We start from the raw sequence: 14,607 nt of genomic DNA on the forward strand, positions 1-14,607 counted from the left end.
GGTACTTGTGACCTGGCTTGGCCACTGTTTGGAAAACAGGATAGTGGGCGATACTGGGCTAGATGGACCATTGGTCTGACCTAGTATGACTAAGAGGATGGAATAAAAGAAAAGCTTTGACAGCTGCATGATAAGATCCTTCACCAGATAAGTTGTTTGTGGGGCATGCCTATCTATCTTCTGGAACTGTGCAACTATGTTTGCTAACAGAATATTATGAGATGAGATAAAGATGACTCAACGTTATTTCAGGGTACTTGAAATCAGCCCTGGGCAGTTGAGGCTCAGTTGTTTGAAGTTCATCTTTGAGTAGTCGTGTCCCCTTTTTAAATTTCTTTAGGCAAAATTATTTTGGCCATATTCAAGAATGACGTATGTGGATTGCGGAATTATTACTATTTGATGTTGAACTACCAATAGATTTAACTGATGTTTTGCCTAAAATGTTTCTTAATATATGCAAACAAAATTAAGGGGAAAGAAGGTCATTTTTTATAAACTTCAAAAATAAGCTCCACCCTAATGTTGCTTCAAAATGAAAACATGTCCATAGAATCAGGAGCAGAATGTATGTGCTTGAAGTTAGGAGTTCATACCTGCAGTGACTTTCACTAATAAAAATGCCTCTCATTTTCATTAGCTTCATCATTATCTGAAGAACCTCCACTTTAAGAATGTTCTGGGTGAGGAAATCTTTTTTGATGAGAACGGCGATCTCGCCATTGGATATAATATTATAAATGTTGTCATTCTACCAGATGGGACACGGATTAAAGAATTTGTTGGAAGTTATAACCCTTATGCTCCACCAGAGCAGGAATTTACCATCTATGAAGAGGCGATCATGTGGGAGAGCACATTCAATGAGGTCAGATTTAAATTCAATTTAAGCTCATCATGTTGGCATTTAAGGTCCTTCACTTTGGCACTCCCCCTCCCCTTACCTCTCTGCTCTCATTTCTCCTTACACCCCTTAGTTCAGAACTCCAAAGGGGGGGGGGGGGGCGTGACCATGGGAAGGGCAGAGACAGGTCAGGGGCATTCCCATACATTACACGTGATTTTATAGAATACCTGCATTTGCATGACTAATTGCCATCAATTGGGTGCCAGCATTTACATCAGACTTTAGCAGGTATAAATCCTCACATCCAAAGTTAGGTGTGAAATGTGTATTAAGCTAATATTCTGCAAAGCGCCCTATTAAAGAATACAGGCATATAACACATATTAGTGCAGTGCTTATCTTTAAGAACATAAGAATAGCCAGTGGTCCATCTAGCCTAGTATCCTGCTTCCAACTGTGGCCAATCCAGGTCACAAGTACCTGCAGAAACCCAAATAATACCAAGATTCCATGCTACCAATCCCAGGGCAGGCAGTGGCTTCCCCATGTCTATCTCAATAGCAAACTATGGACTTTTTCTTCAGAAACTTGTCCAAACCTTGTTTAAACACAGATATGCAAACTGCTTGTCTCGAAACACTTAGCCACCTGCCGCCAGCTACCCTGCGCACAACTCTGGTCCACCTGCACCTGCCGCTTGTGCTGTACATTGGCACCCTCCTCCCACCGACTGGGTCACAACCACCTCTGGGTGAGTGTCCCGCTCTCAAATTAGTTTAGCTCACAGAATACCCCAGGCTAATGTTCAATAGATCAATTCATAATATTTTATTTATTTGTTAGGATTTATTTACCACCTTTTTGAAGGAATTCACTCAAAGCGGTATAGAGTAAGAATAAATGAAACATGAGAAATACACAATTATAGCAGTAAAAATATTCAAATAACAATACAAAGTATGGCATAGGGTAAAATGTCTTACCTGATAATTTTCATTCCTTTAGCTGCAGCAGATGAATCCATCAACTGGTGGTTGTGTCCGTCTACCAGCAGGTGGAGATAGAGATCACTGACTTCAGTGAGTGGTATTGGACTACCAGTCCCTCTGTAAGCTAGTATATGTCTCATCACAAAGCAACAGTAGCTCCAGACAACCAGAAAACCTTCCTCACCCAAAGAGAAACAACATCAGAACACTTCATAACAAATTGAAGATAAAATTGATTCCAAATGTATAACTTGCATAATAACTGGAAAACAAAAGCATGTGGAACAGAGAGGAACAACAACAACGTCCCCGAGTGAACAGATCAAAAAATTGCGACGGTAAATCAGGGAGGGATGCTGGATTCATCTGCTGCAGCTAAAGGAAAGAAAATTATCAGGTAAGACATAATTTTACCTTCCTTAGCGCAGGCAGCAGATGAATCCATCAACTGGTGGGATGTATCAAAGCTGTATCTAAACAGGGAGGGAACCCGTCGCCCCCCTAGTCAAAACTGCCAACCCAAAAGCAGCATCGGATCTGGCTGCCACATCCATTCTATAATGCTTGGAAAAAGAGTGAAGACCAAGTAGCTGCCTGACAGATCTCTTGCAAAGACAACACTGATGACTCCGCCCATGAAGCCGCTTGCGCCCTAGTGGAGTGCGCCCGCAAAGGCGCAGGCGCAATCCGACCAGCTAACAAGTACTCTGAGGAAATAGCCTCTTTAAGCCATCTAGCAATAGTCGGCTTAGAAGTCGCTAGGCCACGACGAGAACCAGAAAGAAGAACAAACAAATGGTCTGTGTGTCTAAAATCATTAGACATCTCCACGTAACGTAGGAGGACGTGACGCACATCCAACAAATGAAGCTTCCGAAACGTCCCTGGAAAATCCTCCTCCCGAAAGGAAGGCAGAAAAAGAGGCTGATTGAGATGAAAAACTGAGATAACCTTCGGCAAAAAGGAAGGCACAGTGCGCAGCGTAACTCCCGCTTCCGAGAACTGTAGAAAAGGGTCTTGACAAGAGAGGGCTTGAATCTCGGAAATCTTCCGCACTGAAGCAATAGCTACTAAAAATACTGCCTTTAAGTTGAGGCCTTTATCAGAAACCGTATGCAAAGGCTCAAAGAGAGAGTTCTGCAACACCTTCAGAACCAAATTAAGGTTCCAAGCCAGACAGGGCTGATGTAAGGGAGGGCGCAGATGAAGTGCCCCCCCACAAAAAATGAACCAAGTCCGGATGTGCCACCAAAGGGGAGCCTGACACTCTACCTCGAACTTGCACCCGGAGTGAGTTATAGGCTAGACCTTTCTGTAATCCGCCTTGCAAAAAAGCCAAGAGCTGAGGCACCGAAGCCTGAAAAGGAGACCACGCACGTTACACCAGGCCATGAAGGTGCACCAAACAAGGGCGAACGCCGTGGAAGTGGATCGCTTACAAACCTGTAAAAGAGTAGCTATAACAACATCAGAATAGCCCTTTTTTCCTCAAACGTGACCTCTCAATAGACAGGCCTTAAGACCAAAGTGGTAGGGATCCTCCATGTTTACTGGACCCTGATGAAGGAGGCCGGGTAGGACTGGAAGCCTCAAAGGCGGCTCCTCCAGAAGACGAACTAGATCCACACACCAAGGACGCCGAGGTCAATCTGGAGCCACCAGAACGACCTGACCCGGGTGCATAGCAATCCGCAGAAGAACGCGCCCGATTAATGGACAGGGAGGAAACACATATAGAAGATCGCTGACTGGCCACTGTTGAAGAAGAGCGTCCAGCCCTGCAGATCTGGGATCCTTCCTTCTGCTGAAAAACCGGGCTACCTTGGCATTGCTCTGGGTCGCCATGAGATCTATCGTCGGCGTCCCCCAAGTCTGACATATTAACTGAAACAGTTCCTCCGCCAACTCCCATTCCGCCGGATCCAGGACGTGTCAGCTGAGAAAATCTGCCTGAACATTGCTGCTCCCCGCAATGTGAGCCGCCGACAGGCACTCCAGATGAGCCTCCGCCCATTGAAGAAGTTGCGCCGCTTCTGTCGCCAGAGCCGAACTCCTGGTGCCGCCATGACGATTGATGTAGGCTACTGCCATCGTGTTGTCTGACAAGACTCGGACCTGCTTCCCCTCCACTAGGGACTGAAACTGCAGGAGAGCACAGAAAACTGCTCTGAGTTCCAGGTGATTGATCGGCCAACCGGCCTCGGTTGATGACCATGTCCCCTGGGCAAACCATTGCAGACAAAGAGCTCCCCAACCCAACAGGCTGGCATCCATGACCACTACAATCCACTGAGGCATTGCCAGAGAAACACCCTTCCGCAAGTGAGGACCATGGCACCACCACGTCAAGCTGCGCTTTGCCCTGGAAAGCCAAGGGAGCCTGCACTGATAATCCTGAGAAACCGGGGACCACCTGCACAGAAGGGAACACTGAAGTGGTCTCATGTGAGCTCAGGCCCAAGGGACCACCTCCAAGGTCACCGCCATGGAACCAAGAAGTTGAACATAATCCCGCACTCGAGGACTGGACAACCGGAGAAGACCGGATACCTGAGAACGGAGCTTGAGAACACGCTCCTCCGGAAGGAAGACACATCCCAACGCCGTGTTGAAGCAAACTCCTAGGTATTCCAGCTGTTGAGAAGGTACCAGCTGACTCGGGCAGATTGATCACCCAGCCCAATGACCACAACAGACAAATGACTCTGTTGGTTGCTCTGTGGCTTTCCCGAGCCGAATCGGCCCAAATCAACCAGTCGTCCAAGTAGGGATGAACCCTGATCCCTTCCTTTCTTAAAAATGCTGCCACAACCACCAAGACCTTGGAGAAAGTCCGAGGAACTGTAGCAAGGCCAAAGGGAAGCGCCCTGAACTGGAAATGATGTCCTAGTACGGCAAAGCGGAGAAACCTTTGATGTGGCTGCCAAATAGGAATGTGAAGATAGGCCTCCTTGAGGTCCAAAGCTGTGAGAAACTCTCCTGGCTGAACTGCTGCTACCACGGACCGCAACGTTTCCATGTGAAAATGACGCACCCTCAAGAACTGATTTACCTTGCGGAGATCGAGAATGGGCCAAAAGGAACCTCCCTTTCGAGGTACCACAAAATAAATGGAATAATGACCCGTCCGAATCTCGGAAGGTGGAACAGGAACAATCACCCTGAGATCCAAAAGGGAACGGATAGTCTCTTGCAGAGCTACCCGCTTGGCAGAAGATACACAATGGGATTCCAAGAAAACGTCGCCGACGGGAGAAGAAAACTCTAGCTTGTAACCGTCTCTGATAATATCTAGGACCCAAAGGTCTGAAGTAATGTTGGCCCACTCTTCGAAGAACAAGGTCAGCCGACCTCCAATCTTTGGAATGGAAGAGTGAACCTGCGCCCCATCATTGTGAAGGACGTCCTGCAAGCCCGGGATGCGGAGGCTGCAGAGCGTTTATCATTGTGAAAGGAAGAACGCTGCTGGAAATGGCTCCGCTGAAAGTTAGGAGCCGGCCAACCAGGACGATAACGGCGTACTTTTCTGAACCGAGATCGAGCAGAAGAAGAATTAGAAGAGGGCCTCGCAGCAGACTGAGCTCTATCCTCAAGGAGACGTTGACCCTTCGAGTCACCCAAATCCTTGACAATCTTCTTTAAATCTTCTCCAAAGAGAAGTCTACCTCGAAAAGGAAGCCGAGTAAGTCTCTGCTTAGAGGCCAAATCTGCCGACCAATGGCGCAGCCATAACAGGCGGCGAGAAGACACCGTCAGAGCCATAAGCTTAGCTGAAGAACAAACCAAATCATAAAGGGAGTCAGCTAGATAAGCCAACCCAGATTCCAAATAGGCCGAAACAGATTCTAAACGAGAACCTTCCTCCAGATCTTGCTCTTGCGCCTGATGAAGCCAACTAAGGCATGCCCTGGCTGAATATGAACTACAAATAGATGCCTGAAGAGCCAAAGCAGACACCTCAAAAGAGCGCTTTAAAGAAGCCTCTAGGCGACGGTCCTGCGTATCCTTCAATGCAACCCCTCCTTCAACTGGAAGAGTTGTCTTTTTTGTGACTGTGGTCACTAAGGCATCCACAGTCGGAAGAACATACTTGTCCGCCTGATCCGAAACCACCAGATAAAGGCAAGACATTGCTTTGGCCACCTTAAAACTCCCCCTCAGGATCAGCCCATTGAGCAGAAATGAGCTCATGAACTGGAAACACCTTAGAAGGCTTACGGGTACTGGTCATCTTAAGATTGACTGACGAGGAGGACGTAGACTCTGGATCAGCAATGTCCAATGCCGCCAACGCATTAGAAATCAGCGAAGCTAGCTCATCCTTATGAAAAACCCGCACCGCAGTGGGGTAATCAGGCTCTTCCTATTTTAATTCCCCCTCCTCAAAATCTTTTGTTCTAGAAGGACGAAGAGAGTCCCCTGACAGAGCAGCCAAGGAGGGCAAAGAAGACCCAGGTCCCAAAGAAACTGCCTCAGAAATAGAAGCAGTTCTCCTCCTCTTAGAAGGGAGAGAATCCTGAGCAGATAATAAATGCTCAAATCCTGTCTCTGAGGAATGAACAGGGAGCACAGGAGCCTGAGGAACAGGCTGAGAGGCAGCTTTCTTTAACAGGAAAGCTTGATGCAACAACAGAACAAATTCTGGCGATAATGGATCCCCAGAGCCCCCAGAAACGAGATAGGAATCCTAACCACGTGCTGGAGCTGCAGGTAGAGCCTCTGACTCAGCTGCTAGCAATGGCTCCTAAACTGCCATCACGGGAGCCGTGTCGGCGGGGAGAGACAAAATGACGCGCGAATCTGCGCTCTCAGCGCGGGAACCCGACGGTTCTCCTACGGCCGCAGCATCAGCCGGCACAGACTTGGAGCAACCCGCTACACAAAGCCCCGCTGCGGATCTCTTTTTACTGCAGCGGGAGCAGCGCTTGACAACTTTGGCGGCCATATCGAATTGCTGCACGAGTCTGAGAGAAAAAAAATCAAAGCACTCATCCCGCTCTGAAAATGAGCCTCCTTCCGATGAACACTGACAGGACAGCTCAAACGGAGAGCCGGAGTTCCCACTCTGTTCAGCAACGCTGAAAATGTCTCTCTCTCTCTCTGTTTATTTATTTTAAACACAGCTCCTGCAGCTGTTTCCTGTTAAATCTTTTTTTTTTTTTCAGGTGAGGAAGGTTACAGAGGAAAGCAAGAGAGACCGACGTGGGACACGGGGTGAGGCAGGGACCCCCAAAAGAGGTATGCCGACAAGGATGACACCAGTGCCAACCGCCCCCACACCCAACTGGCTAACAAACAGCAGCCCAGAAAATCCAGGAGCTGATAAGGAGATGTCCATTACCTGCTGGAGATAGAGATATACTAGCTTACAGAGGGGCTGGTAGCAGGGTTGCCATATAAAAAAAAAATTCCCCCACAAAACCGCTCAAAACCCGCCCAAAAACCTCACACACCCCACCCCCGACGTCATCACCCCGCCCCTTCTGTCATCACCCCCACCCCCGCCGTCATCAACCCCGCCCCTTCCGTCATCACCCCGCCCCCACCGTCATCGCCCCGCCCAATACATCAACAAACCCCGCCCAAAATGTCACAAACCCCACCTCTGTCACCATTAGCCCCACCCCCCGCCGGCCGAAAAACCGCCCAAAACCCGCACAGAAAAAAGAAAACGAGCCCAAAAAACCGCAACCCACCGCGGGCAAAAGTTTCCCGCGGCGGGTTTCAGAAAACCGCCCATCTGGCAACCCTGGCTGGTAGTCCAATACCACTCACTGAAGTCAGTGATCTCTATCTCCACCTGCTGGTAGAAGGACACAACCACCAGTTGATGGATTCATCTGCTGCCTGCGCTAAGGTATTACTACTTACAATGTCAACACAATAAGTAATAGAACATTTTAATTGATAGTGAAGGGTAAAGCAAAGATGTAACATATAGATAGGTAAGAGAGTAAAAAGAGTTAGAAAGTATTGTGACTAATTTAAAGAAAGTTGCACATGAGGTCAGAGAGATGGTTAAATATTATCTCAGCTAGGGTAGGAGTGGATAAGCATGTCCTGCTGTAGTATGTGCAGCCCGTGTCGCTCCATGTGTGTGTGAGTGAGACTAACAAGTTAGTTACTTCTTCCATTAAAGGCCTGGTTGAAGAGCCAAGCTTTCACCTGCTTCCTGAAGTAGAGATAGTCTTGTGTTAAAGTTAGACCTGCTAGTTCTGCAGTGTAATTTTAATATCAGTGGGTGAGTTATTGATATCTGTATAACATTAGGCCCTGCTCCTGGAACACTCTTGCTGCATCCTTTACTAATCAAGATAAATTTAGCAACAAATTTAAACAAAAAATACTTAGTATAGCTGAATGAAATTCACTCTTGATAAAGATGTTAGCTAAATGATTAAAGAAACAAATATGTTTCAATCATTTTTAGTAAGTTGACATAATCAGCTGTAACATTTCACATTACACAAGTAAGTTCCAGAACAGCAGTTGGCATATCTTCACATTTTGTATTTTTATTAATATTAGAAGTTTCCCCCCCTAAACTACTCCCCCTCCCCTCCCCGTTCCTTATCCCCCTTCCCTCCCCAAAGCCTCCCCCACCCTTTTCCCTTCTATGTCCAATAACAAGCAGAAGTTATAGGAGCAGCAGCAACGGGGATTATAGGTTCAATATCTGGCTCCGGACCATTGGGGTCAAGGTTTCCCAAAAGGGTGCCCATCTGCTTTCGAATTGTTGTCTTCTTATCTGTGGCTGGTTCCGCATTGCCAGATGTTCTGTACGTAAAAGTATAAGCATTTGAGTTCACCAATATTGCAGTGATGGTGGTTTGTTCCCCAGCCACTCCTGCAGGATTGCTTTTTTCGCTACTACTGTAGCTCTTTTTACAAAGTCTGTGTATCCCTTCGGCTTTGGCTTGCTTAGCCTTGGGTGTCCAAAAAGCAACTTTGGATCATATGTCCATCTTCGAGACCAGAGTTCTGTTACTTGTCGTAGTATACTTTTCCAAAACCAAACAACTCTTGAGCATATCCAAAACATGTGAGCCAATGTAGCCCCTTCTTGATGGCACTTCCCACATGCTCCATCCGGTGATGCTCCCATATGGAACGCTCTTCAAGGCACCACATATATCCTTAGTGCGAATTTATATTGTATTTCCCAGTACTCTGCCAGTTTTGTGGTCTGCCATAGCGACCGCACATGGTCTTTAAACATAGTCTCGGTTATCTGGCTTCCCAGATCTTGGCTCCATTTTGCCGCGTAGCCCACATAATTCAATTCTGGCATCGTATCTCGGATGTGGCGATGATAGTAGGCCATGGGCACTTTCAATTGTGCCCCCAGCGACATAGCAGCAGCCAGTTCTTCCCTCACATCCTCGGTGAGGTCTGTCCAAGTCAGACTGGACACATAGTGCCTTAACTGGTAATAATGGAAGTAGTCCGCTGAATTTATTTTGAACTGAGCTCTCAGTTCTGGAAACGTTCTGATACGCCCTTCATCTGTGAGCACTTGATACAGGTATTCTATCCTCTTTTCCTTCTATCTGTTGAATACAGCATAACTTGTCCCTGGCTCGAACCCCTGATTGCCACAAATTGACAGGTAGGGGGTAGTTTTAGGCGAGAAGCCATGCATGCGGCAGATCCATTTCCACACTGCTTTCATCGTAGGCAAAATGTGTGACTTCTGTAGGACTGCTGGGGGATGTTGCTTGCTACCATGCAGAAATCCTGTAAAGTTGTTTGAGCCAAACAAGCCTAATTCCATGGTGGTAGCTGAGTATTCACTTGTCTTTCGAAACCAGTCATTTAGGTGCCTGATTCCACAGGCTACCGTTAAGTATCGCAAACTCAGGAGGCCCAGGCCCTCGTATTCTCTTGGGATCTGCAGAATCCGCATAGCAATTTTTGCTTTCTTTCCTTTCCAAAGGAATTTCTGTAGTATTTTGTTTATTTGCTGTTACACTTTCCTTGGAAGATAAAGTGGGAGCGTTTGAAACACCTATAACCATCTGGGTACAATCATCATGTTGTATAGTGCTATTCTGCCAAGCAAAGAGAGCGGGAGGGATTGCCACAGCTTTAACTTGTCCGCCATATCCGCCAATAACCTGTTCACATTTTGAGCACACACTTGAGCCAGGTTCTGGGGGATTTGGACTCCTAAATACTTGATTGCCTCTTCAGCTTCTTCCACTCCGAGTTCCTCTAACCCTGTGCCTCCCACCCCAGGTGAGATGGTGAGCCAATGTGATTTGTGTGCATTTATTTTAAACCCGAAAGAGCACTGTATTGTTCTATCCGTGCCCAGAGCTGCCTCAACGAGTTCTGGGGGTCTCTCATCACCACCAACAGATCATCCGCAAATGCCAGAGTCTGTACTACCCCTCCACCCATCTCTAGTCCCTTTATCTGCTCATCTGTCTTCAGCGTGCAGAGCAGTGGCTCAATAGACAAGAACAATAAGGGTGAGAGGGTGCACCCCTGACGAGTACCTCGCTCTATGGCTATAGGGGCTGTTCGTACTCCATTAATTAATACAGACGCCGTCGGCTTAGTGTATAATGTCTGTACGGCCTGAAGGTACTAGCCACGCATGCCCATATAATTTAACACCCCAAACAGAAATTCCCATCCTATTTTGTCAAATGTCTTTTTGGCATCGAGACTGAGGAGGACTGCAGGTACATGATTTACTCGGCTGTAGCTCATTGCCATCAGCAATTTACGCACAATAGTAGAAGAATGTCTGCCCTTCACGAAGCCCACTTGTTCAGACCCAATTATATCTGGTAAGTATTGAGCCAGCCTGGTGGCCAAGATTTTTGCTAGTATTTTTATATCTACATTCAATAATGAAATTGGTCGGTATGCCTCCGGTTTGTCCCTTTCTTTACCTGGTTTGGGTAATAATGATATCAATGCCATGTTATTGTGAATGGGGAACCTTCCTGTCTCCACTGCTTCCTCTAAATAGTCATGCAGTGCCAATAAAGCTTTCTGGGGTATCATATTGTAAAACTCTCCCGTGAATCCATCGGGGCCCGGGGCAGAGTGATGTGGCAATAACTTTATGGTGGCTTGGAGCTCTTTACCACTGATTGGGCCATTCAGTGTCTGCAATGCTAGTGGAGAGAGTTTTGGCAACGTGGAGGCTTCTAAATAACTCATGAGGGATTCTTTATCTATGTCTTTATATTTTTGATATATCTGGCTGAAATGTGCCCAGAATATATTTGCTATTTTTTCGCTTTTCGTATGTATTTTACCTTTCTCGTCCTTTATGGTTGATAGCACCCTATTTCCTCCCCATGTTTTCACCACTCGGGCAAGCAGGGCCCCAGTTTTATTGCCAAACCTGTGCAGCCTGTACTTGTAATATACGGCCCCCTTAAGTGCCCTTTCTTGCAGCAGGGAATTAAGTGCCACTTGTGCTGCTTGCAGTTGCTCCCTATGCTCTTTATTTGGAGTTTGGGTGTACTTGCGTTTGGCCCTCCTCGCCTTTGCCTCTAACCTCACTATAGATGCGGTTAGTTTTCTTTTCCGCACACAGGCAAATGCTATTATATCTCCTCTCAGCACCGCTTTTGCAGTCTGCCAGTACAACGCTGGATTGTGTTCATGTTGCTCATTATGACTGGCAAACTCCTCCCACTTTTTGTTCACATATACTTTAAAATTTGTATCAGTCGCCAAATAAGTTGGGAATCTCCACCCCGCTTGCCCCTGGTAGAACTTTCTCGCCTCCAAATTGAGCCACACCATGGCATGACCTGTTATTTCTTCAGGCCCTATTTCAGCTGCATAAACTTTTTGAAATAGTTTTTGCCCGATTAGAATATAGTCTATTCGAGATTGGGTGCCATGGGCTCTCGAGACATGTGTAAAGTCTTTTTCACCGGAATGCAGGACACGCCAAACATCCACTGTATTTGTTGCTATCATGAGGCGGGATAGCTCTCTAGCTTTAGGCCCCCCCCCCCCCATGGGCTTTCCGTGGGTCTGAGCAGTCTAACTGGGGGTCTGCCACCATATTCAAATCTCCCAGTATCAACCGTTGGAGGCCTGAATATTGATTACAGTGCTGGATTAATTCATGGTAAATTTTTTGGTTATATGTGTTGGGGCCGTACACTGCTGCAACTAACAAATCCAGGCCCTGGAGCCACATGCGCACCAACATGTAACGGCCCTGAGGATCTTGTACCAGCAGTTTCGTTTTGGCTGCCAGGCCGTTGCGCATTAAAATAGCTACTCCCCCATGTCTCCCTTCTGAAGAAGCTGCATACACCACTCCCACCCAGTCTCTGGCTAACTTTTGGTGCTGTTCCACTGTTAGTCGTGTCTCTTGCAGACAAGCTACGTCCACCTTATGTCTTTTAAGTGCGTTTAAAAATTTTTTCCTTTTAATTGGTGATGAGAAACCCCCAACGTTCCATGTTATGAATCTCGTTGTGTTAGGTTGGGTCATAATGTTGTAAAGTTACTCTCCTTCCCCGTTTAAACTGAACAGTATGGGGTCTAGGCGCCCAGCTCCACCCAGTCCCCCCACTCTTCCTTCTGCCTCCGCTCTTAAAGAAACAAATATAAATGTAAATAACCAATGGTGAGCAGATCCATTAGGTAAGTGTTCAGTCTTTGAAGTAGAAAATAGGTTACAAAGACATCACCTAAAAGTCCTTTTCTCGTAGCCCAAGTTTTATGATGGGACGAAGAATTCAGAGTTATTTGAGAAAGCAGAGGTATTTTCTCATACTTTTAATCAAACCATTAAGGGTAACCAGCACAAAAACATTGCTCAAAACATTCTCCAATCAGCCTGAATGACTGATTCCAGGTCAAACCTATTTCGTATTATTTATATTTCCAAACAAAATAGAGCTCATACTGACCTCCATATTCTACTGAGTAGGTTTGCAAAGAGCTGAAAAACTAAATGGGAAAAATGCTCATGTTTAGACAGAAAAGTAACACTGCATTTAAAAAGTCATAATCCAGTATTACATCAAGTTAATCAGTTTCTTCTCAATCCTCAGACACCTCCAGAGTTCAGATGCAGCCCGAGTTGCCCTCCTGGGTCCAGGAAATTAAGCAGGGAAGGAAAGCCTGTCTGCTGCTATGACTGTATCCCCTGTCCAGAGGGAGAGGTCTCCAGCCAAACTGGTGAGTGATTTCACATTATAATGTGCCAGGCCCATATTCAGCCTTTATTAAAGACCCAACATGGGCCAGCAAATATGCATGTACTCCTGCCTTTTCAAAATCATCAACACAACTGAGCATATCCTGATCTGTATGTCTCAATCGCAATCTAAGTATTCTCTGAAAAATGGATCTTCACATGTCCTAGTGGAATACCTTGTGTCTAATCCAAAAATACGAGCTGGATACCACTAGCAAAACTATCCAATTGGATAAGATGTATGGAATCCTTTAAAACATCTATTTTAGGTGAAAGTTCGTCTAAAAGATAATTCATGATTTCATTTACAGGAAGCTCATCGTTCATTATTTGTTTAATGTTTGCTACTGTCTATCATTTTGAAACAAGCCTTACTATAAAGGAAAAGTTACTGTCCTATAACTGATGCTATTTGTGAGATAATGGGAATTTTTTTTTTCATTCTCAGATATAGACACTTGTACAAAATGCCCAGAGGACCAATGGCCCAATCAGAAGAAGGATGCCTGCATCCCAAAAGTGATATCCTTCCTGACCTATCAAGAGCCTTTGGGGATAACTTTGACTTTTGTCTGTATTTTCTTAATTCTCATGAGTACTGTCATTTTGGGGATCTTTATTCATTACAAAGACACCCCCATAGTGAAAGCCAACAACCGAGAACTCAGTTACATTCTCCTTATCTCCCTCATGCTCTGCTTCCTCTGTTCCTTGGTATTCATCGGCCATCCTGACAAAGTGACCTGTATTCTCCGACAGACTGCCTTTGGGATCATTTTCTCTATCGTTCTCTCCTCTATATTGGCAAAAACCACCACTGTGGTCTTGGCCTTTCATGCCACCAAACCTGGAAGCAAGCTCCGGAAATGGATGGGTTCCAGGATCTCAATTTCTGTAGTCCTTTTCTGTTCGCTCATTCAAACTGTTCTGTGTCTTGCCTGGTTGTTCACTGTTCCCCCATTCCCATATCTTAATATGAGATCAGAAATTGGAGCAATACTAACTGAATGTAATGAAGGGTCAATAGTTGCATTTTACCTTCTTTTGGGTTACCTGGGATTTCTGGCTGGCATCAGCTTCATCGTAGCTTTCCTAGCAAGAAATCTCCCTGACAGGTTCAATGAAGCCAAGTACATCACCTTCAGCATGCTGGTGTTCTGCAGTGTCTGGATCTCCTTCATCCCAACGTACCTTAGCACCAAGGGCAAGTACATGGTGGCAGTGGAGATATTTGCTATCCTGGCATCTAGTGCTGGACTCCTGGGCTGTATCTTTTTCCCTAAGTGCTACATTATTCTGCTGAGACCTGAAAGGAACAGCAGAAATGCTTATAAAATAAACTACAATTATTAATAAAGGATTTATTCATTTAAATATTGTTATCAGTTGTTGGGCAAGTCCAAGTTGAATGTTCTTTTTTTTACCCAGAAACTGCATCATTGGTTGAGGTCATCCTAAATTTCATTTATTATATACTAGCCGTTAAGCCAGTTAAAACGGGCGGGATTTTTGTTTTTAACAATGTAGTGGAACAGCCGAAGAAGAAAAATGAGAGTTGGATGTCCAGCATTTCTTCTCTCTCT

At 45.8% G+C, this 14,607-nt stretch overlaps 1 protein-coding gene across 1 annotated transcript; it reads left to right on the plus strand.

Moving 5' to 3' along the window:
• Positions 1-6,486: 6,486 nt before the first annotated feature.
• LOC115464574 (vomeronasal type-2 receptor 26-like) lies at positions 6,487-14,377 on the plus strand. The gene is made up of 3 exons (XM_030194938.1): positions 6,487-6,546; positions 12,879-13,005; positions 13,473-14,377. The coding sequence occupies exons 1-3, from the start codon at positions 6,487-6,489 to the stop codon at positions 14,375-14,377; spliced, it is 1,092 nt and encodes a 363-aa protein (XP_030050798.1).
• The last annotated feature ends 230 nt before the right edge of the window (positions 14,378-14,607 follow it).

Source organism: Microcaecilia unicolor, chromosome 3 (genome assembly GCF_901765095.1).
Source record: "Microcaecilia unicolor chromosome 3, aMicUni1.1, whole genome shotgun sequence".
NCBI lineage: Eukaryota > Metazoa > Chordata > Amphibia > Gymnophiona > Siphonopidae > Microcaecilia > Microcaecilia unicolor.

Excerpts from the sequence above, each read along its gene's own strand:
- LOC115464574 (XM_030194938.1), top strand. The coding sequence starts at position 6,487 with ATGGATCCCCAGAGCCCCCAGAAACGAGATAGGAATCCTAACCACGTG. Across the intron at positions 6,547-12,878 it reads ACCACGTGCTGGAGCTGCAG|ACACCTCCAGAGTTCAGATG; the intron begins GTAGAGCCTCTG and ends CTCAATCCTCAG. Across the intron at positions 13,006-13,472 it reads AGAGGTCTCCAGCCAAACTG|ATATAGACACTTGTACAAAA; the intron begins GTGAGTGATTTC and ends TTTCATTCTCAG.